Source organism: Somniosus microcephalus, chromosome 1 (genome assembly GCF_052327205.1).
Source record: "Somniosus microcephalus isolate GS21.2 chromosome 1, FLI_Smic_1.0, whole genome shotgun sequence".
In the NCBI taxonomy this organism is placed as follows: domain Eukaryota; kingdom Metazoa; phylum Chordata; class Chondrichthyes; order Squaliformes; family Somniosidae; genus Somniosus; species Somniosus microcephalus.
In genome coordinates this window covers 59044199-59069156 of record NC_140987.1, presented here as the reverse complement: position 1 = coordinate 59069156, position 24958 = coordinate 59044199, and the positions used below count along the sequence as shown (strand labels likewise).

The following is a 24958-nucleotide window of genomic DNA, read 5'->3' as shown; positions in this document are numbered from 1 at the left end:
GTGATATACTTATTTTTTTAAACTGATAATATATTCCACGCCCCCCTCCCTCCAACTAGGGCACCTTGCACAAATGTGCCGCTCCCCTTGTTTGCACTGGACAAAAGCCAATGAATCAGCATTGGAACATTTGAGAATCAGCAACACAGCTTGAAATCAGTCTTAGGTACAGACATAGGCTACAGTTTCTTCCACTTTGGCAAATCAGATATATACTCACAGTTGGTTCAGAGATTGGGATTCTGCTCACCCCCAGGGTTACTGAGCTGGAGCGTGTTGTGGAGCTTAGGCTAAAAACAGGAACAAAAAAAAAACCTCTTTAAATAAGATTGGAGTCTCTTGAAGGCCCCTTGGGAATCCATTTATCATAAAAATGCCAACAAGCCAATGTATGTCCCATCTGTCTTCTCCCATGGTTTTCCAGGTTATAGCAGCATTAAATTAATAAACTCAGCGTGGAAATTAAATGTTTCCCCAAGTCTGTGTGTCAATTGTCTGATCGTATTTTTTTTAATTTTTTTTAAAGTTACATAATTAAAACGTCTAACACACAGACCTCGCCTCCTCCAACAGCCTGTTGTACATCTGATATCTCCTCTTCTAAAACCCTACATCTGGCTCCCTAGTCATTTTGCTTCCACTTGTCCTTTAGTTCCATGAATGTATTTTAAGAGCAGCCCAGGACAGCTCACTTTAGGTCATAGTTAATCGGCCTGAAAGCTGGTCGAGATTAGGCCCAACTCTACTCTTGCTTTTAAGCAGATGCTGATTCGTGACAATTTGAAGTAAACTGCCTCCCCCAGACCTCTCACAAGCTTCGACTGTGCATCAGTAAACACCAGCAGCAACTTTTCTCCCGTGATGGAAGATTCTGCGACAGACCACTGCACAGGACAAAAAGTGCCAAAGTTTACAGTTTTACAATCAAAAGAAATTGGGCCTGAATCCATCCAGCATTTTTTTTTTTTTTTGAAATAGTTGCTTTCAGAGCTCATGTTCTCCGTTACAACCTCAAATTTTATTTTTATTTCAATTTAAAACTTAATTAACAAAAAAAAACACTATGGAGAAAGGGAATGAGTCAGCACACCAAATGAGAGAGCCCAAGTCGAAAAAGCAGCTTTCAGTGATTAGTGTCACTTAGCGTCCTGATTTACCCTCCATATCTGGAAGTGTTCTCTTCACTCAACAGTCTCTGAAGTTCCCTCCGAATGACCCGAGATAGGCTGTACAATTAATTGCAAACTTTGGCAACTCCTGAGTTAAATAACTTGAATCAATTACTGATATGGTGGATGAGAACTTGTCCTTGCCCACATTTATTTTATGTGCATACAAGCTGCCTTCATTTCATCAACTGAAATTCCATAATTAGAATGTGCTGGAAGCAAGTTTGCAGGCAATAGAGTATTTGACTGGCAGGGCTTTCTCACTCTGACCTAATGAATATGCTCAAGATCAGCGTCAATCTAAAAGTCCCAGGCCTAGAAATTCGGTGGGCTGCGCCACCAGTTAGCGCCTAAAGAGGGCACTCAGTGGTTTTAACACCACTGGCCACGCCTCCCGCGCTATTTAGCTGGGGCGTTAATGGCGGCGTTAGCCTGTTGTGCTGCGCCGCCACCAATGATGTCATTGGTGTGTGCAGCGCCCTGCTACCGCCCCGATCGCGATATTTGGCAGCACCCGCCTCTGTAGCGCCGTTCGCAAATCGCGCCCGGTTCACGGGGCCTACCTGTGGCGGGAGTGGCACAAATTAAGGTGGAGGTGTGGGGCGGCCGTTTTTTTTTCGGGGGCCGCCTGCCAGCACCTCCGTCCCCGGCCTCCTGGTCTCCCCCCGCGGCAGTGTCGGCTGTTTTCCGAAAGCCCGGCACTTCTCCTCGGTGCCAGGCTCTTTTGCCGGCACTCGCGATCTCTGATCGCGCTGGTGCAGGCCCCTCCCCCTTAAGAATGGGAGGAAGGCCTGCAGTACCGCAGCGCGCCGTGCCGCAGCGTGTGGCGCTGCGGCACGTTGCGCTGCGATATTCAGTTTCAGCGCCCTAAGAGGGACGCGGAGCGCCTCGAGCAGCACCCAGTGTCCCTCTTGGGGCGCACAAGCTGAATTTCCGGCGATCGCAACTGCTCCGATCGCAGCGGTAATTCCGGCGCCCAGGCGAGCTGGACGCCCCGTTTGTGGCTCCACCGAATTTCTCCCCCCCAGTCCGGTAACCACACACAGATGTTGGTTTATCTGTTTTGAAGAGCAAAGAGAGAGATTAACATACCAGGCATACAGCACACAGCCATACATGATAATGGCTCCCAGCACAGAAACAAGCCTGTCATCTGTTTGAAGACCGTTATCCAATAACTGAGGGATGCATATTGTGATATTGACTCCATTCTTCATAACTGGAGAGAAATTAAAAACAGTCAGTCAGTTCCACTAAATCTTTAGAGACTTGACAATTCTATTTTTTTTGTAAACAGAATAAATAACTTATTCCAAAATAGCCTATTTAAAAAAACTTGGTTTTATTTTTACCAAAATATGTACGTACCATATTCTGGAGGTGTATTGGCCAGTGAAGAGAAGGTAAGATACATCACGTAACAGCTGATTACTCCAGACTGCAGGAGACCTGAGTTAGGTTGATCTAAAACACAACGCAAATGGAGAATCCTTTAAAAGAATTGTGCAAGACGAATAGCTAATGTGTGAAGTACACAGAGCAAGGAAATGATGTCTTCTCTTTCATTAAATAAAACAGAATCCTATGCAGAAGGGTCTTCCTTTGTGATCTGCTTAGGGCTACAATGGACCTTAGGGACTGGGTATAAATTCATGGCCCTATTAATTGGCGTATAACTCATGTTGCCAATATTAACAGATCCAACAATGAGACAACAGTGCTAATCAATAGTTCTGCCCAGAAAACTCAAACAGGGCAAACCAATTTGCAAAAACTATAAGCACCAATAGGACCAACTTGCTCCAGGGGTCAGACTGCCAATGCTCAAGGACCACATGTGTTTCATGGCCATGGTTTGAATGCCCCTGTTACTGAGGTACACAATACAAACACTAAATCCAAGCCCCTTCCTAGCCCTAATTTCACCCGCGCATTTAAAAAAAAAATTGTTTATGGGATGTGGGCATCGCTGGCAAGGCCAGCATTTATTGCCCATCCCTAATTAGATTAGATAACAAACAGGTCTAAAATGCAGTACTTGTGGAGGAACTTGGTTATGCAAACACTCTGCTTACCTCTTTCACTAGGACTTTATATCAACTGGCTGAAACGTGCAAGAAGAAGTTAGCAAGCCTTGCTGTTTTCCGATTTTAGTTAATGATTTTACGGAAAGTTCATATTAAAGCAGTTGGAAAAGCTACTTCACACGGCAAGACTGAATAGACCAGGAAATAAAGCAAGAGCCAATAGCTGAGAAGTATTTTAAAGCGAGACGGCATCGTATACAAGAGTATGACTTTAAACACAAGGGCCTGGAGTTTCTGTTCAGTTGCACTGTTTTTTTTTCCGGCGTAATTCGGCCGAAATTGGCATAACCAGTGCAAAACATCGCGGACTTTTAAGTGCAAATTACACCCAGCACAACTCGAGTTTCCGCGATCTATTGCACTAGTTTAAAAACATTGCACTGGAAGCAGGCCCCGCCCACAAAACTGGCCATGTCCCCAGGGTGAATTAATCACCATTGTGAATTTCCGCTAATTGCGCTCGTTTGCAGGCCTTCGCGGAGGCTCTAAAAATTAAGCTGGATCTTTTGAATGCAAGGACACTAATAGGAATGTTTTTAAAAAAATGACATTCAAAAGTTTTTAAGTTACTAAGAAACTGACTACTGTACCCCAATATAACTAGCAAATGGTTCTGTATAGTTTTTAAAAGTCATTTTCAGTCATTTAAAATCGGGTTATTCACTGATTAAAAATGATTATTTTTTTGTGATAAACCCATTTATATTAATCAAACTGTACCAAGCTACAACTCTTAAATATATCAGGTAATATTTTTTAAAGCAATTTTTTTTAAAATAACGTTTGCCCGATTGCGCTGGTTCAAGGCAGATTGTGTGTTTGGCGATATGCAAATGAGTGAGCGGAAACTCAAGGGGGGAAAAAAACACTTTTCAAAATAAGGGCAATTTTGGGTGTAATTTGCACCTGTTTTGCGAATTGATTCAAAGTGGAAACTCTAGTCCTGGACGTACAGAGATATTAGACCTGAATTTGCGAATGGAGGCTTCCCGCGGGCCGATGCCTCCGATCATCAAAAAATCTACGCATTTACCTGGTGGTCCGGGAGATACGGAGGCTTGCGATCCTGGGTCTCTCCTGGTAGAAATGCGTAGAAGCCCACGTATCCCAAGGGCACATGCGGCTCGCAAGCGCCCCTGGGATCACGTGGGCTGCCCTAACCAATGAAAGAAGGGAATCCCCCTTCATATTTATGGGGTTTCCATACATACGGAACTGTCAGAGGTATGAATGGGGATGACTTAAAAAATACACAAACGCATGAAATAAATAAAACAAAAATTACATATATAAAATTAATTAAAATGGCATTTAATTAAATATTTTAAACAGAAGCTTAATTTTAATATGTTTTAACGGGGCTAAATATAAACTTACCTGATTGGACAGGTTTTTTTAATGAGGAAGTGAGCGATAAAATTTTATTTTTCTATTTTTTTTAAAAACTCATATGCTGGTAAAAGCAACTCTTATGCCTGCTTTTGCCAGGTGTAAGAATTCTACGGCCTTTCAGCGGGCAGAAGATGGGCAAATAGCGCAACTCCCCGCCCGCAGAGGCCCATTTCCCGGGGATGCGGAGGATCTGTCAAGAAGATTCTTGACAAATCACAAGTGCCGGGTTTCAGCACATGCGCTTCGCAAGCCTAAACCCGGAACTCGCACAGCCCCTACGGGCGCGTATGCACCTGTAGGGGTTGCAAAATACGGCCCATTAGTGAGAATAAGATTGTTGTCACTGCCACAAGGGGTGAACAGAATTCAAGGGTTAAGAAATTATTGAAATATTCAATTGGTTTTTCAGCTGAGAATGTACTTAAGTGTTTAGAAATAGAAAATCCCAACCAGTCACTTGCAATGTTGAACATAAGTTATCGAGTCATGGAACTACCCCCCGTTCACACACGTTTAATGGCCAACTGGAGAGGAGATCAGAGGACGCCTTTGAACCATATCCCAACAAAGAGTCAATCTCTCCAGGAGAGATGGGTGGAGAGGAATAGTGAGAGAGAAAAAGCTGACAATCATTTTTTAAAAGTTATTCGGACTGGTCTGAGGAGATGTTTATTGTGTCACTACTGACCAGAATGTATCCTTGATGTGTTCTTAAAATGGGAACACATGACAGATACCCATGAAAACATTCCTTCTGTAAGGAACTTCAGTTCAGGACTTGCACAAAAGAGATACACAAGTTAGACTGAAGACATGTCGCATCGACAGCTGTTTCAGGCTGACATGTGGAATGTCACACACAGACGATGCGGAGGGAAGTGCACTGAAGCCAAAAGCCAACCCAGTCACACAAAAGGGATTTTGTTTTTACAACTGTAATGTTGTAGGTTAGTTTGTGGCAAGGGTCGCAGAACATCACGTATTGTGCCTCAAGGACAGCAGGGATACACATGTGTTGAAACAAAGTATGATTTTAATAGAAGCATTTCTAACCCCTTGGCAACAAGAACACGCCCTATTCAAATGCAGCATTACTGTTTGTGATAAAGCTCACTTATTCTCATCAACCAGCCTTGCTAAAACACACACAACCATGTGGCTTTATCTGCTGGTTTTCAGTTCAGACACTGACATTCTTTTACTTTCACATGACCCAATTCCATTTCCAGTCAGATTGGATTTCTTTTCTTCCGAGCAGTCCTGGTTTGTTCTTCCGTTAGGGGATGGTATCACCTTTCTACAATGTCTCAGAACAGCTCCTCTTAAGCATCCAAACAGTTACAATCGCTTATTTGCGCATAGCTAGTGCAGCACAAAGTACCGAATCATGCCCATATTTGTCACAGTGCGATCATGTAATCATAGCCTTGCAATCTGATGGCAATAAATGCAAAGTTTTTTTTTTAAAGAGTAAACACCAGGACCATATGGCTTTGTTGGGTGTGGGAAAGACAAGTCGCAGTGTAATTGGGGAATGCTCAAGTTTGGGATTCCAGTTATATTTAAAAAATTGGGAGGGGTGCATTAGGCACTACTGTGAATGGCGAGGTCAGCTCCAGGAATGAGCAGCCAGACTGGTTTAACTTGTTCCCTACACAAAGCCATCTGGCCTTCTCCCGCCTCCTCCAAACACAACCCAGTGGGAATGGTGACAAGAGTGGTCATTAAATATCAGAATACCAGCTGAAATAGCAAAGTCAGGCTGAAACTGGAGATGACCAAGTACAGAAACCAAAAAAAAAAAAATCACCATTGTTATTGCTGATAATACAAAACAGATAATACTGGAAAAAGGAGAAAGAGCAAAAAAGATCAAGTGAGAGGAAGAGAGAAAGAGAGAGAGAGAGAGAGACTTTGGCCGGAATTTTGCCTACCTCGGGAGGTGTCCATTGCGGGTCGCAACCCCGCTGCTGAAAATGAACTTACCTTAATGGAGCCTATTAAGCCCGTCCAGTGCATTACCTGGCCCAATGAGATGGAGCGGGTCTGGTGACGTCATTCACAACGAGTATTCAGCAGAGATATTTAAAGGGACCATGACCACATTAGATTTGAAGTTTAATCTAACATAGTGCTGTCAGTGCACTACAGCATTGAGTGCTGCAAACACTAACAATGGCTGCACCCAGGTTCTCCAATCACTCCCTCCATATGCTTATGGAGGGAGTCAGAACACGCAGGGAAGTCCTCTTCCCTTCCGATGGGCAGAAGAGACCTCCCCAGGAGACCAAGACAGCCCGGTGGCACATTGCAGAGGAGGTCACAAGCAGGGATGTCGTCAGTAGGACCTGGGTGCAGTGGCGCAAACCTTTCAATGATCTCATTAGATCAGGAAACGCTAGTACAAAGCCACACTCAACCTCATCCTGCTGTGCCTCTGATCACATCCCCATCACTCTGCCTTCCCAAACCTACTCCTGCACATCCTTCCTCACACCAACTTACCTTGCACCTCCACCCATCTCTATCTACATTATCACTTCCCCATCTCACTAGCCACCCCTCACACTCACCCTCATCCTAGTGCAATCATACCAACTAACACACAAGGGTAGCCACTTGGGTGTTTTATCCAATGTTTATGTAAAATTTCTGTTAATGTGGTGTCAAACATAAAAATCTTTATTTTCACCACTTTCCGGTCTTGGACAGATGTGTGTGCACCTTTGGCAGTGGCTTAGTGAGTTGCAGTGAATGGTGAGACATAACGATACCCCCCGCAATGGTGATGAGTGTGAAAGGAATGGCTTGGGCACTGTAGGGATGCTTTATGGGGTTGGTGTGGGGTGGTTCCAACCTGGTGCATCATGTGGCAGCCAGGGTGTACAGCATAAAGTTAACTAAATCTGGCCATGATGAGGCCATCCCTGGCCCTGGCCCTGACCCGCTGTCAAAAATAACAACTTTCCCACCCGACCCGCCACCAATCGCGCCCGCTGCCACCCCGGAAAATTCCAGCCATAGCGAAAGAAAGAGAAAGAAAGAGGAAATAGAGGCTGGGGTGAGAGAAGGATAATCCATCAGACAGCCAGTGTTCATATCAACAGTGGGTATCATGTCCGGACACTCCGTGTAATTAATACATGATGTCCACATTATGGATTACATAAAAGGAGTAGAAAGTTTAGAGCAGTTAACTATTGACATTGAATAAATACAAGATATTTGAAGTACTTTCTTTTAAAGCTTTGAAACTATAACATTTTCAGCAGGTACAAACAAGCGAGTCTCAAATCAGGCCCTGATGACTTTTTTCATGCAGATCAGTTAGTAACATAGGGAAAAGTGCTAGTTTAGTAGTATTAGAGTCAGGGTTCAAAGTTAAGAACTCACATTTTTGAACACAGGGTGTAATCGCCACCATGGAGATGATGAGGCAGAGGCCAGTGTTGACACCCAATAAAATCTTGTTGAGCTCGCATCCTTCAGGGTCGGTGTAAAATATCACCATTAGAACAACAGCGAAAACAACGACCGAGTAAAGAGTGAGTGTAACCAGGGCCAAGGCTGCATACCAGCATTTATTTTGTGCTGTTCCAGCCCACCTATTAGCAAAGTACACAAAGCAGGAAACTTGTCAGTTGTCATTTGACTAGTTGGCAAGAAGCAAAAGCCCACGTGTCATATCAGACATGAGGTGATGGTGCCCAGAGTCTTAAAAGTTAATTATAACACTGCACTGAATGCTTTCCTAGCTAGGGCATAGTAACATATGATGTCATAAAAAAATAGCTCAATTTCTATTCAAATTAAAAACACAATTATATTCCTTGCCAGTTTTCCATTCCTTTCCTTTCATATTGGGCCAAAAAAGGTAGCAGGTGCCCCATCTTAAACTTCTGGCAATGCCGCTCTGTAATCATTTACTAGGAACAGTGCAGGAACTGACTTTGATCTCACTTCAGGCTTCCCCTTCAGACCTGCGGAAAAATATAACCTCCGCTCATCCCCTTCCTTTGGCCATCATGACCGACACTGGACCCCAGCTCACGTGGATCTGCTGCACAAAGCCACACATCAACATTGCAGGGTAGATGGGAAGCTCCAATGTATTCATTGTACATACACACAAAAATGTTTGAAGCCAAGATACATTCTGATTTTATGGTGCTTGCAGGAGAGAACAACGGTATATTAAGTGGGTAGGCTTGCCTTTGCCTGTGCTGGGAGTAACTAGTTTTAAAGGCTGAAACAATTCACTTATTCCTGGTCCTTGAATCATAGAATGGTTACAGCACAGAAGAAGGCCATTTGGCCCGTCGAGCCCGTGCTCGAGCATTTCAGCTAGTCCCACTCCCCCGCCCTTTCCCCAATAGCCCTTCAGATACTTATCCAATTCCCTTTTGAAAGCCACGATTGAATCTGCCTCCACCGCCCTTTCAGGCAGTGCATTCCAGATCTAACCACTTGCTGCGTAAAAAAGTTTTTCCTCATGTCGCCTTGGGTTCTGCTACCAGTCACCTTAAGTCTGTGTCCTCTGGTTCTCAACCCTTCTGCCAATGGGAACAGAAGATCAGTTGGCCCAAGGGGTGTGAGGAAACAAGGAATCCTTCCTAACTACTCTTCCTGCCGATTGGGGGAGGCATCAAAAACTTTGCCTGAAATCAGGTAGCTGACAATTGTTGGCTTATCCCCTCCTTTGATAATTTGCTCTCTCCTGCCGAGATGCTTGGCATACAGGCATGTAAACTTTTTAAGTAAGTGCATGTTTAGATTATGCATAATATAATCAAAACACAAAGAATAGTGGAGTGTAGAATTAATCTAACTTCATAACCTGCTTAGGCGCTCACCAGCAATGGAAGAAGCTAATCATTCATCCCTTTCTTCCATGCATAATATCCATAACACGCTGAAAGTTTTATTTTCAATGTGGCCAACTATTCAAGGACTGTCAATATGCCTCATTTTTGTCGAGTTGATAGCAAGCTACTTGCACGCCATAATTGTCGCTATCTTGTGTTTTCACTGTACCGTTTAGAGAATGTTAAGATTGTGCACACAGCTCTTCTACACATTCTGGATCATTACGGCAAAAAGAGGGTTAACAGCAGCATTCAAATCGGAGCACAGAGCCCCATGAAAAGGAGCTTCAAGACATTAGCGAAAAGCCCCACAACTCTCTGTAACCAGGAAGGGATCCCAGTCTCGGAAACTAGAATGGGAACCATCAGGTTGAGGAAAGAAAAAAGTTTTCGCACTCTCTCCGACCAATCCAAAGTGAACTTTCGCGAGCTTTTTTTCCACAGGCCATTGTCGGGAGCGGTGAGAGCGGAGACTCCGAGTATTTAAACTCACTTTCGTGTGCTTTTTTACACAGGCTTATCAATCTCGCAGATCAGCGGCAGCGTTCCAGAGCCACGTCACGATTCAAAATGTGACGCAGGCAGGAGGAAGCAGCTGATTGGGTGAGTATTTATACTACTCTATAGTTTGATAGTTAAGGTTCATAATTTATAAAGTTTAGAAGGTCTTAATTTTGTGGTTGTAGTTTCTAAGGTCTCTGTTGTGTAGCGGGGAGTGCTAGGAAACAAGTGTCCTTGAGTATATCATTTAATTATAGTATAATTGGTGGTATTGATTTAATTTAAATTAATTAAAGGGTAAGTCATGGCAGCACAGCTCGGCCTCGTGGCATGCACCTCCTGCACTATGTGGGAAATCAGGGACACTTCTCGTGTCCCTGACGACCATGTGTGCGGGAAGTGTATCCAGCTGCAGCTACTGACCAGCGCCGCTGGAGCTGGGAATGGATACATACTGGAGCATTCGCAATGCTGAGGACGTCGTGGATATCACGCTTAATCAGTTGGTCACACCGCAGGTAAAGGCTGCACAGGCAGGAAGGGAATGGGTGACTGCCAGGCAGAGTAGTAGGCGCAGGCAGGTAGTGCAGGGGTCCCCTGTGGCCATCCCCCTCTCAAACAGATATACCGCTTTGGATATTGTTGGGGAGGATGGCTTATTGGGGGAAGGCAGCAGCAATCAACTTCCTGGCACCATGGGTGGTTCTGCTGCACGGGACGGGAGGAAAAAGAGCGAGAGAGCTATAGTGATAGGGGATTCTATTGTAAGGGGAATAGATAGGTGTTTCTGCAGCCGCAAACAAGACTCCAGGATGATATGTTGCCTCCCTGGTGCAAGGGTCATGGATGTCTCGGCGCGGCTGCAGGGCATTCTGGAAGGGGAGGGTGAACAGCTTGTTGTCGTGGTGCATATAGGTACCAATGATATAGGTAAAAAACGGGATGAGGTCCTAAAAGCTGAATATAGGGAGTTAGAAGGTAAATTAAAAAATAGGACCTCAAAAGGTAGTAATCTCAGGATTGCTACCAGTGCCACGTGCTAGTCAGAGCAGAAATAGAAGGATATTTCAGATGAATACGCGGCTAGAAGAATGCTGCAAGGGGAAGGGATTCAAATTCCTGGGACATTGGAACCGGTTCTGGGAGAGGTGGGACCAGTAAAAACTGGACGGTTTGCACCTGGGCAGGACCGGGACCGATGTCCTAGGGGGAGTGTTTGCTAGTGCTGTTGGGGAGGGTTTAAACTAAAATAGCAGGGGGTTGGGAACCTGAGCAGGGAGACAGAGGAAAGGGAAGCAAGGATAGAAGCAAAAGACAGGAAGGAGAAAAGCAAAAAAGTGGAAGTCAGAGAAATCAAGGGTGTAAATCAAACATGGCCGCAGTAAACAATAATTGTAAAAGGACTAAGAGTGTTAAAAAAACAAGCCTGAAGGCTTTGTGTCTTAATGTGAGGAGCATTCGTAATAAGGTGGATGAATTAGCTGCGCAAATAGATGTAAACGGATTATGATATAATTGGGATTATGGAGACATGGCTCCAGGGTGACCAAGGCTGGTAATTCAACACCCAGGGGTATTCAATATTCAGGAAGGACAGGCAAAAAGGAAAAGGTGGTGGGGTAGCATTGCTGGTTAAAGAGGAGATTAGCACAATAGTAAGGAAGGATATTAGCTCTGATGATGTGGAATCTGTATGGGTAGAGCTGAGAAATACCAAGGGGCAGAAAACGTTAGTGGGAGTTGTATACAGACCCCAAACAGTAATGCTGAGGTTGGGGATGGCATTAAATGGGAAATTAGAGATGCGTGCAATAAGGGCACAGCAGTTATTATGGGTGACTTTAATCTACATATAGATTGGTCTAACCAAATTAGTAACAATACTGTGGAGGAGGAATTCCTAGAGTGTATACGGGATGGCGTCCTGGACCAATATGTCGAGGAACCAACTAGAGATCAGGCCATCTTAGACTGGGCTTTATGTAATGAGAAAGGATTAATTAGCAATGTTGTTGTGCGAGGCCCCTTGGGGAGGAGCGATCAAAATATGATCGAATTCTTCATTAAAATGGAGAGTGAAGTAGTTGACTCAGAGACTAGGGTCCTGAATTTAAATAAAGGAAACTACGATGGTATGGGGCACGAGTTGGATAGGATGGATTGGGGAATGTTACTTAAAGGTGAATAGGCAATGGCAAACATTTAAAGGTTGCATGGATGAACTACAGAATTTGTTCATCCCTGTTTGGCAGAAAAATAAAACAAAAAAGGTGACTCAACATTGGCTAACAAGGGAAATTAGGGATAGCATAAGATCCAAGGAGAGGACATATAAATTGGCCAGAAAAAGCAGCAAACCTGAGGATTGGGAGCAGTTTAGGATTCAGCAAAGGAGGACAAAGGGATTAATTAAGAGGGGGAAAATAGAGTATGAGTGTAAGCTTGCAGGGAACATAAAAACTGACTGTAAAAGCTTTTATAGATATGTGAAGAAAAAAAGATTGTTAAAGTCAAGCGTAGGTCCCTTGCAGTCAGAATCAGGGGAATTTATAATGGGGAACAAAGACATGGCAGACCAATTAAATACATATTTTGGTTCTGTCTTCACAAAGGAGGACACAAATAATCTCCCAGAGATGTCGGGGAACATGGGTCCAATGAGAGGGAGGAATTGAATGAAATCAGTATTTGTAGGGAAATGGTGTTAAGGATATTGACGGGATTGAAGGCCGATAAATCCCCAGGGCCTGATAATCTACATCCTAGGGTACTTAAGGAAGTGGCCCTAGAAATAGTAGATGCATTGTTGGTCATCTTCCAAAATTCTATAGACTCTGGAACAGTTCCCATGGATCAGAGGGTAGCTAATGTAACCCACTATTTAAAAAAGGTGGTAGAGAAAAAACGGGGAATTATAGACTGGTAAGCCTGGCATCGGTAGTGGGGAAAATGCTAGAGTCCATTATAAAAGATGCACTAGCAGTGCACTTGGAAAACAGTGACAGGATCAGACAAAGTCAACATGGATTTACAAAAGGTACAGGCTTGACTAATCTACTGGAATTTTTTGAGGATGTAACTGGTAGAATAGATAAGGGAGAACCAGTGGATGTGGTGTATTTGGACTTTCAGAAGGCTTTCGATAAGGTCCCGCATAAGAGACTAGCGTGCAAAGTTAAAGCACATGGGATTGGGGGTAAGGTACTGACTTAGATAGAAAACTGGTTGGCAGACAGGAAGCAAAGAGTTGGAATAAACAAGTATAATATATATATATATACATACATATATATTGCAGACAACACAAAGCTGGGTGGGCGTGTGTGCTGTGAGGAGGATGCAGAGAAACTCCAGTACGATTTGGACAGGTTGGGTGATTATACTGCATTTGCCATGCATCTGCCCAATGTGGATAAATGCGAGGTTATCCACTTCGGTGGCAAAAACAGGAAGACAGATTATTATCTGAACGGCAATAGATTGGGAAAAGGGGAAGTGCAACGAGACCTGGGTGTCCTTGTGCACCAGTCGCTGAAGGTAAGCATGCAGGTGCAGCAGGCGGTTAAGAAGGAATTGGTATGTTGGCCTTCATAGCGAGAGGATTTGAGTACAGGAGCAAGGAAGTCTTGCTGCAGTTGTACAGGGCCTTGGTGAGACTACACCTTGAGTATTGTGTGCAGTTTTGGTCGCCTTATCTGAGAAAGGATGTTCTTGCCATGGAGAGTGCAGCGAAGATTCACCAGACTGATACCTGGGATGGCAGGAATGACGTATGAGGAGAGATTGGGTCAATTAGGTTTATATTCGCTAGAGTTTAGAAGAATGAGAGGGGATCTTATTGAAACTTATAAAATTCTAACAGGACTAGACAGACTAGATGCAGGATGGATGTTCCCAATGGCAGGGGAGTCCAGAACCAGGGGTCACAGTCTAAGGATAAGGGGTAAGCCATTTAGGACTGAGATGAGGAGGAATTTCATCATCCAGAGAGAGGTGAACCTGTGGAATTCTCTACCACAGAAGACATTTGGGGCCAATTCATTAAATATATTCAAGAAGGAGTTAGATATATTTCTTAAGGCTAATGGGATCAAGGGATATGGGGAGAAAGCAGGGACAGGTTACTGAATTTGGATGATCAGTCATGATCGCATTGAATGGTGGAGCAGGCTCGAGGGGCCGAATGGCCTACTTCTATCTTCTATGTTTCTATGTAACAAAAGCATAAATTTATAAAATATTACGCTGTACAACAACAAACCAATTGGTCACCATTCCAAAAAACGGGTCACTGTCTGTACAAACCTCAACAGGCACACTACTTCTAAAAAAAAAACATTGTAAGAGAGGCAACTCACCAAGTTTTGTTCCATTTGTGTGCAAACTCCACCAGCAGTATGAGCTGAATCAGGATGAAGAGCAAGGCTCCGCTAGCACCAATGTACAACCATGCTGTGCTCGACAAAGCAAAAGAAACCATTAGAATGCATGACTAGCCAACCTAGGCTAGATGCTGCAGTTTTGGAGTTAGAAGTATAGCATTCATTTCTTCACTACAGGAAACTTTGGTTTATCCGGAAGTTGTATGTCCGGAATACTCGGTCTAACGGCAAAAATCAGGAGCCGTTTTCTATACGTTTTTTTAGTTCTCGTTCTTTTTTCCCCCCCAGTCAAGCACTGCAAGGCAGCACGGTGGCATAGTGGTTAGCACTGTTGCCTCACAGCACCAGGGACCCGGGTTCGAATCCGGCCTCGGGTGACTGTCTGTGTGGAGTTTGCACATTCTCCCCGTGTTTGCGTGGGTTTTCTCCGGGTGCTCCGGTTTCCTCCCACAGTCCAAAGATGTGCGGATTAGGTTGATTGGCTATGATAAAAAATTGACCCTTAGTGTTAGGGGGATTAAATACGTGGGGTTACGGGGATAGGGTGGGATATGTGTTGGTGTAGGGGTTACGGGGATCGGGTGGGATATGTGTCGGTGCAGGCTCGATGGGCCGAAATGGCCTCTATCTGTACTGTGAGGTTTCTGTGATTCTGTGATTCTGTGAAGGCCTGTAGCTATAGCAACAGCTTCAGCTAGAGACGCTTGCAGCTGAAGCCGACTCTTTAGAAGCTGTTGCTAAGCAACAGTGTTTGTTGTCAGATACGGAGATGAAAATCTCCGTATGCTTCAACATTAACTTTGTATGTCCGGCAGTTTTGATAGAACAGCAACACGCCGGTCCCGTCGGTGCCGGATACAACATAGTTTCCTGTAGTATGTTTGATTTAACATAGAAGTTAAAACACAGTGGCCCAGATTTTGCTGTAGCAGGGCATTTAACAGCATCTGCCGTTAGTTAGTCCTGCTCGTGCACGATTTATGTTTTTACATTTTTTTGCGTCGCAAGTTGCTGGAAGTGCATGCTAATAACAGCATGGCGAGGGAGACAGGGCAACCGACTGTGTATCGCCTTAACCAATAAGATGGAAGGATTGAGAAATAAACAGAGGAGAAAGAAGTGTAAATTAGAGTGGGTGAATTCAATGTCAAATCAGGTACAGAAAGAGAAATAAGAGAGGGAAATAAGGGAGAAAAAGGGGCAGAAAGGAAAAGTAAAAAAAAAAATTTTTTATTTTAAATTTGACTTTTTTAATATCTCCATCAATTAAAACCTGAAGGAATGAGACTCCACACTTGTAATAGTTAATTTTCAGTGCCAGAGAAGTTGATTGACAGTAATTAACAATTATCATGTTGTTAAAAGGGTACTTATGCCTGGAATGACAAGACTTAACTTTCTGTGGCGGGTTTAGTTCGTATCTACTGCGTAAATACAGCAACTTCAGGACATTCAATGTATTGCAATGGTGAGGCAGACAGCGAGATGCCGTTTTCGCAAAGCTAACAGCGGAGCGGCGCAACCCGCACAGAAACTTGTGGATATTGGCATTTAGCCGCGTATCTGCTTCTCGCCTGAAGTTGCTGTACCATTTACGTATAAATAACGGCAAGCGCCATTAGCCTCACCCTTATTTTGACAGCAACATCTGGCCCAATGTAATGTCCAGCCTCAATTTCATTCATTCTTAGGAAGAGCAAATGGTCTCCCACTGATCACTGCCAAATCCAAGAAACCCAGATTTTGGGACAATATAGACAGTTGCCTGCCTCAGATCCATGGTAGAACGTAGTTCAGTTCTTTCTTATTATTTTGTTACAGTGGGATAATGAACTGTATCAAACTCTCCAGACTAGGAGAAGCTTGGTCATCCCAATCTACTAGCCACATTTTTCAATTCAAGAGCGCATAAAGGAAACAACAGAGTAAAGCTAAACACAGGTGAAGTCCAGAAAGAGTTAAGCATCCTGAATTTAAGGGTTACATAGAAACATAGAAGATAGGAGCAGGAGTAGGCCATTCAGCCCTTCGAGCCTGCTCCGCCATTCAATGAGATCATGGCTGATCATCCAAACCCTATCACCCGGTCCCTACACCGACAGCCATCCCACCCAAGCCCTATCCCCGTAACCCCACGTATTTAATCCCCCCTAACACCAAGGGTCAATTTTTTTTATCATGGCCAATCAACCTAACCTAACCTGCACATCTTTGGACTGTGGGAGGAAACCGGAGCACCCGGAGGAAACCCACGCAAACACGGGGAGAATGTGCAAACTCCACACAGACAGTCACCCGAGGCCGGATTTGAACCCGGGTCCCTGGCGCTGTGAGGCAACAGTGCTAACCACTATGCCACCGTGCTGCCCACATAGCGATTATTTTTGCCTTCCCTGTCCCATGTATTAAAATGCATTCTTCTACCCTTCCTTGCAAAGTTATGACAATTTATTTCTGTGTATCACAGATCATATTCACGGAAAAAGTCACCATTTGCTGTTTATATTGCTGCAAGTCAATCATGCAAGTCCTGGCTTAAATCCAGACAGCTTTGGACTGTCTGCAGTCAGAAGACAACTAAAATATTGACGTGGATGTAAATAAAATCCCACGACACTATTCAAAGAAGAGCAGGGTAGTTCTGACCAACACTTAACACTCAACCAACATAACTATGACAGTTTAGTTGGTCATTTATCTAATTGCTGTTTATGGGAACTTGCTGTGTGCAAACTGGATGTCGCGTTTCCCTACATTACAACAATGACCACACTTCAAAAATAATGAATTGGTTGTGATGCGCTTTGGGGCGTCCTCAGGTTGTGAAAAGCTCTATATAAATGCAAGTTATTTCTTTATATTATTTTGTATGCATTTTAGCAGTGTTCATTTGCGAAAGAAATTAACTCTGCTGATCTGCACCAGAGGTTTTACGGTTCCACTGCTTCCACTAATGTATCCAAAAGTATTATAAACCTTTATAGTACATCTGATCAAGTGAAGGACAGCACTTTATAAAAGCTAAAAAGATAGTCTCAACAAACCGAGATGCCTGATCCTATATAGGCAGCAATCAGTTTCTATTGCAATTCTTTGACCAGACAATAACAACTTGCATTTATATATGATGTGGAGATGCCGGTGTTGGACTGGGGTGGACAAATGTAAGAAGGAGCAGTGGTCCGAAAGCTTGTGATTTCAAATAAAGCTGTTGGACTATAACCTGGTGTTGTGTGACTTCTTACATTTGCATTTATACAGCACCTTTAACGTAGTAAAAAGGTCCCAAGGCGTCACAGGAGGACATAAGAAATAGGAGCAGGCGTTGGCTATTTGGCCCTTCGAGCCTGCTCCGCCATTCAATAAAGTCATGGCTGATCTTCTACCTCATCTCCACTTTCTTGCACAATCCCCATATCCCTTGGTTCCCTTAATATCCAAAAATCTATCGATCTCTGAGGAACGTCACCAAACAAAATTGGACACCAAGCCACATAGGACAGGCAAGCAAAAGCTTGGTCAAAGACATAGGGCTCGATTTTACCAGCCCTGAGGAGGCGGGTTTGGAGGCGCGTCAGCTGGTAAAAATCGGAAAAAATGGCTTCAGACACTCAACCTGCCTCCATCCCACCCCCACGTGATTTTCCTGAGTGTTTGTTCAGCTGCTTCCAAACAGACCCGACTCCAACCAGTGGGACAGGTAGTTAAGACAGTTAAGAGCCTGTTAACTGCCTCGATAATCCTATTTTGACAGAGGTTTCCCATTTTCCTGCCTCTGGCTCCTGTTTCCAGTCTTGTCAGAAACAGTCCAGCTGCGAGGAGACGAGTTGGTGGAGGACATGATCTGTAGTCATTATTGGTGCAGAACTTTAAAAGCACTCCTGTAACATGGCTGGCATTCAAATGCAACAACTTTGTTGTTGGAGGTTTGGGATAAGATTTTGCAAATCTACTGACCTTGTGACTGGTCAAGCTGACACACATCTGCTGTTTGAACTGATTGGAATAATTTCAGGCCACTTTGAGTGTACGCTGGCAAGCTTCTTGCCTCAACTGAAATCTAGAACAACAGGATGGGAACCATTTACATCCTCTCATCCTGGTCGCCAGATTCGGAGGAAGAGCAGCGCGGCTTCGTGCTGCCGGATGAACAAATGGCTCAGCACCCAGCCTCCTTGGAGGAAGAACATAATAAGAACAAAAGAAATAGGAGCAGGAGTAGGCCATACGGCCCCTCGGGCCTGCTCCGCCATTCAATAGGATCATGGCTGATCCGAATCTAGACTCACGTCCACTTCCCTGCCCTCTCCCCGTAACCCCTAATTCCCTTATCTGCTAGGAAAATGTCTATCTCCATTTTAAATTTATTTAATGTCGCAGCTTCCACAGCTCTCTGGGGTAGCAAATTCCATAGGTTTACCACCCTCTGAGTGAAGAAGTTTCTCCTCATCTCAGTTTTGAAAGGGCAGCCCCTTATTCTAAGATTATGCCCCCTAGTTCTAGTCTCACCCATCAGTGGAAACATCCTCACCGCATCCACCCAATCAAGCCCCCTCACAATCTTATATGTTTCGATAAGATCGACTCTCATTCTTCTGAACTCCAATGAGTAGAGTCCCAACCTACGTCAACCCCCTCATCTCCGGAATCAGCCGAGTGAACCTTCTCTGAACCGCCTCGAGAGCAAGTATATCTTTTCTTAAATATGGAAACCAAAACTGCACGCAGTATTCCAGGTGTGGCCTCACCAATACCTTGTATAACTGCAGCAAGACTTCCCTGTTTTTATACTCCATCCCCCTCGCAATAAAAGCCAAGATTCCATTGGCCTTCCTGATCACCTGCTGCACCTGCATACTAACTTTTTGTGTTTCATGCACCAGGACCCCCAGATCCCTTTGTACTGTAGCACTTTGCAGTTTCTCTCCATTTAGATAATAACTTGCTCTTTGATTTTTTCTGCCAAAGTGCATAACCTCACACTTTCCAACATTATATTGCATCTGCCAAATCTCTGCCCACTCACTTAGCCTGTCTATGTCCTTTTGCAGGTTTTTTATGTCCTCCTCACTCACTGCTTTCCCTCCCATCTTTGTATCGTCGGCAAACTTGGATATGTTGCACTCGGTCCCTTCCTCCAAATCGTTAATATAGATTGTAAAGAGTTGGGGTCCCAGCACTGACCCCTGCGGAACACCACTAGTTACTGATTGCCAGCCCGAGAACGAACCATTTATCCCAACTCTTTGTTTTCTGTTAGATAGCCAATCTTCCACCCATGCCAGTATATTACCCCCAATCCCGTGATTTTTTTATCTTGATCAGTAATCTTTTGTGTGGAACCTTGTCAAATGCCTTTTGGAAGTCGTGGTGTGGAAGTCGTGAAGTCGAGCAAATTTGTCAAACATGACTTCCCCTTTGTAAAACCATGCTGACTCTGTCCTATTAAATTACGTTTATCCAAATGCTCTGTTACTATTTCCTTAATAATGGACTCCAACATTTTGCCAACCACAGATGTTAGGCTAACTGGTCTATAGTTTCCAGCTTTTTGTCTACTTCCCTTCTTAAATAAGGGTGTTACATTAGCAGTTTTCCAATCTGCCAGGACCTTTCCTGAGTCCAGGGAGTTCTGGAAAATGATCACCAATGCATCCACAATCCCTACCGCCACTTCTCTCAAGACCCTAGGATGTAGGCCATCAGGTCCGGGGGATTTATCCGCCTTAAGTCCCATTATTTTACGGAGTACCATCTCCTTAGTGATTTTAATCATGTTTAGCTCCTCCCCCCCCATTGCCCCGTTTGTCCAGTGTTGGGATATTTTTAGTGTCCTCTACTGTAAAGACTGATACAAAATATTTGTTCAGCGTCTTTGCCATCTCCATGTTCCCCACCACTAGTTTCCCGGTCCCATCCTCTAAGGGACCAACGTTCACTTTAGCCACCCTTTTACTTTTTATATAGCTGTAGAAACTCTTGCTATCTGTTTTTATATTTTTTGCTAGTTTACTTTCATAATCTATCTTCCCTTTCTTAATTAATCTTTTAGTTATTGTTTGCTGACTTTTAAATGCTTCCCAATCTTCTATCCTCCCACTAGATTTGGCTAATTTATATGCCCTTGTTTTCAGTCAAATGCTATCCTTTATTACTTTACTAAGCCACGGATGGCTGTCTTTTCTTTTACTCCCCTTTTTCCTCAGTGGAATATATTTATCTTGAAAGATGTGAAATATCTCCTTGAATGTAGACCACTGCTCTTGTACCGTCTTACACTTTAATCTGTTTTCCCAGTCCACTTTAGTCAATTCTACTCTCATACCTTCATAGTCTCCTTTATTTAAGCTCAGTATGCTGGTTTGAGATCCAACTCTCTCACCCTCAAACTGAATTTGGAATTCAACCATATTATGGTCACTCATTCCAAGGGGATCCTTTACTAGGACATTTTTTATTAATCCTGTCTCATTATACAGGACCAGATCTAAGATTGCCTGCCCCCTGGTTGGTTCAGTTACATACTGCTCAAGGAACCCGTCCCTAATACACTCTATGAACTCTTCCTCAATGCTGCCATGCCCAATTTGATTAGTCCAGTCAATATGAAAGTTAAAATCCCCCATGATTATAGCTGTTCCCTTATTACAAGCCCCAACTATTTCCTGATTTATACTCCGACCAACAGAGTTGCAACTGTTAGGAGGCCTCTAGACTACGCCCACTAGTGACTTTTTCCCCTTATTATTCCTTATGAAGAGAACGATGAAGAGGACAATGAAGTGGACAGGGAGCGATGCCTTGCGGGGTCGGATGTGGCTAATCCGGCAGCAGATGACCACATTGCTGGCCGTCAGGCAAAGGATTCACTCATCCATGCCAGATTTGTGTAATCTTCTGCTTCAACCACAGGTGGCTGGCACATGGAGAGAAATACAAGTCCGACATTCTCAAAACCCCAGACATCATCTGTCCAATAAACGGTGGTTTGCGCTCAATGTCACCACCAACATGCTACATGGAAATCACCCTGAGCCCTCACTCTTGAACTTCCATTTCCCAGAACACAGAGGCTACACTTTAGGTGATCTCAGCAGATCATTAAACCTTTTTCCACACTGAACCCATGTGCGTCTGCACACAGACCTCGAGCTCACCTCCTCAGCAATTTGCAGCCAAGCTGCCTTGGTTTGCCGAGGAGGCCTCCTCCTTCAGTGTCCAGGGCTCCTGACATCCTCTAACTCCCTCAACAAGAGCATGGAGAGAGCCCTCATTGAACCTGGGTGCAGCCTTAGTTATTGGGGCTGCCGTTCCTGCAGCAGCCAGCACCTTTAAGAGAAAAAAGCATTAATATCACTAAGTCAATGATTGGAACAAATCTGGCATCTTTTTCATTTCATAGTCAGATTATAAATTGATATATACAAAAAATCATAAAAATCATAAAAAATCTTTCTGCAAAAATATGACCAGCAATTTCATTCATGAAATTTTGTTCAGAACAGACACTGTCAACTCCCCTTTCTATATGTTACAGCACCAAACCATCACATTGACATTTTCCCCAGAGGGGACATGGCCCCTGACGTAATAAAACTCACTACGCACTTGGTTTGAGCATAAAGCAAGGCTTTAATCAACTTGTTTCAGAACATGGAGGTCTAGTTGTACTTCACTAGTTCCTTGTCTTACAAAATGTCCCTGGCAAGCTGGGGCCGACGCCCGAGTATTTCTACTCCTTGGACGGCGCCACCAGCTGACCGTCCAGCGTTATTTCACGAGTAGTTTCTTAATGAATGATGAGATTTATAACATTCTTCCTGCCTAAAAGATTTGGAAGTCCGACGACTTCCTCTTAGCGGATAAGGCGGACCCACGAATAGCCGCAGTCTTTTAGATTTTTGTTTATGGCTAGAAGGCACGTCTCCCCGGACCGTGTCTTGGTACCTGGGCCACCTGATCCGTACCGGTGGATCGACAGGGCCCATGTTGCTCTGATCGACCCGAGGGAGGCTTGGGAGATCGTGACTCTGGGTGTGGGTCCCCACAGGCGCAGAACTGGCTTCATCCTGTTGGATAGCCGGGAATTGACCGGCGTCCCGGCCTCAGGTGGCCATCCCACGAGGAGCGCTCGGCTCCCCAGTGGATCCGGTGGGGCAGCTGGCAGATCTCTCGATGCCCCAGGTAGGGCATCATCCCCGTGAGTCCCTCTATCGGTTGAGTCCGTGGAACCGGCCGGACAGGGAGCCAGGTCCCGGAGCGAAACAGTGGACTCCCGGACGTCAGGGTACTGCACGTGCATGGGGTTGACGTCCGTGAGTTCTACCTCGACGACGAGAGGATCGGTTTTAGATGATCGGACGAATCTTCGGAGCAGCATGGGGCCGGGAGCTGCCAACCATGATGGTAGAGACATCCCATGGGTGGAGCGACGCTGGAAGCTGAAGAATCGCTCGCGAGGTGTGACATTGGTAGATGTCGAAAGGAGAGACCTGATGGAATGCAACACATCAGGGAGCATAGTTTCCCACTGCTGGTCTGGTAGGTTGCGTGACCTCAGTGCAAGACAAACAGCGTTCCAAATGATAGCGTTGTATCTCTCAACTTGTCTGTTACCAATGGGATGGTACGGTGTCATTTTACTTGCGGCGATTCCCCGTTGGGAGAGATAACTTTTGAGTTCGCTTGACATGAAGGAGGGACCCCGATCAGAGTGGATGAAATTGGCCATACCGCAAAGGGAAAAGACTTGATCAAGGCATTTGATCACTGTGGAAGTAAGCATATTGGGACAGGGGAAAGCGTGAATATTCATCCACCATAGTCAGTAAGTAGGTGTTTCGTGTTGAGGAAGGCAATGGCCCTTTAAAGTCAATGCTGAGTTGCTGCATAGCGTGCATGAGCGAGCCATCCGATGGACAGAAGAATTGCGGTTTTAATTCCATACAAATTCTATAGGAGGAGCACGTTCTTTTCACATCTTCCGTAGAAAATGGGAGATTTTTAGATCACACAAAGTGCAACATATGGGTAATGCCAGGATGGCATAAGTCAGTATGAAGATCCGCCAGAGTCGAAGTTGACGTCGAAGAGCAGAATGCCCGCGTGAGGGTATCTGGGGCCACATTCTCTTTGCCGGGTCGATAATGTATGGTGTATCCAAAGGCGGCCAATTCCATCCTCCAGAGTTGTATTTTGTTATTCTTGATCTTAGTGTGTTTCCGGTTATCCAGCATAAAGGCCACGGAGCGCTGATCGGTTCTAAGTGTGAAGTGGCGACGAGCGAGAAAATGACTCAATTTACGTACCGCTTCGACGATGGCCGTAGCCTCCTTCTCGACAGGAGGATAATGGAGCTCGCTACCCTGCAAAGTTCTGGACAGAAATGCAACGAGTCGACCACCTTGATTCAAGGTAGCAGAGATCGCCACATCCGATGCATCGCACTCGACCACGAAAGGAAGATTTTCATCAATGGAACGAAGCGTGGCTTTTCCCAGTTGTCGCTTGAGGAGGTTGAAAGCGGAAATAGCCGTTGCCTCTAATGGAAATGACTTTGCGTGAAGCAGGGGCTGGATCTTGTCGGAGAAGTGGGGTATCCATTTCGCATAATAGGTGAACATGCCGAGTGCCCGACGGAGAGCCGAGATTCGTATGGGGGGGGGGGGGGTGGGGGGAGCTCCTGGAGCGGACGAAGTCGCTCCGGATCCGGTTTGATGACACCGTTGCCCACCCAGTAGCCAAGGATGTTGACTAATGGTACTGATTTCACAGATTTGGACTCATTTAAGGTTAAGTTGCGACGACGGAGAACGTCAAAAAATTTCTGGAGGTTGGCATCATGCTCCTTCTGGTCATGACCAGCAATGGTGATATTATCCAGATATGGAAAAGTGTCTGTTAAGTTCTCCTGTTTGACTAGGCTATCCATTGCCCGTTGAAAGACGGCCACCCCATTGGTGACCCCAAATGGAAGGCGACAAAACTGGTAAAGCCGACCATTGGCCTCAAAGGCCGTATACTTCTTGTCAGAGTCCTTTAACGGCACTTGATGATATGCGCGCTTTAAATCAAAAGTTGAAAATACCTTGTAGTTGGCAAGGTTATTGACCATGTCATCGATGCGCGGTAGTGGGTAGGCATCCAGGTCGGTATACTGGTTAATAGTTTGTGAGTAATCGATGCAAAGACGTTTCTTGTGTTGCTTCAGAGGATTTTTAACAACAACGACTTGAGCCCGCCAGGAAGATAAACATGGCTCAATGATACCGTCAGCTAGAAAGCGAGAGATTTCTGTCTCGATAAAGGGTCGATCATCTTGGCTGAAACGTCGTGATTTAGTGACTATGGGCTTACATTGGGGGTAAAGATTGGCAAACAAGGAGGGCTCATCGAGCGAAGCCACCGAAAGCGTACAAAACGGTACTTTGGAAATATTAAGCTCTGGCTTTGGCCCTACAAACTCGAAAGTGAGTCTTGTGTTGTTTCTGGAAATCCTGTCCCAGGAGCACATCACTGCATAGGTTCTTGAGCACCCCGAGCCAGGTGGAGAAATAAGTGCG

General features: G+C 44.7%; 1 protein-coding gene across 2 annotated transcripts in view; it reads right to left on the bottom strand.

Annotated features, from left to right (window-relative positions):
* serinc5 (serine incorporator 5) overlaps positions 1-24958 on the bottom strand; it is a 126825-nt gene that overhangs the window by 55371 nt on the left and 46496 nt on the right. For both annotated transcript variants that reach the window (XM_085982034.1, XM_085982043.1), the window contains exons 5-9: positions 14373-14466; positions 8042-8253; positions 2538-2633; positions 2262-2388; positions 221-290 (exon numbers count right to left, since the gene is read on the bottom strand). In XM_085982034.1, coding sequence (XP_085838160.1) covers positions 221-290; positions 2262-2388; positions 2538-2633; positions 8042-8253; positions 14373-14466 — 599 coding nt within the window. The remainder of the gene's footprint in view (positions 1-220; positions 291-2261; positions 2389-2537; positions 2634-8041; positions 8254-14372; positions 14467-24958) is intronic.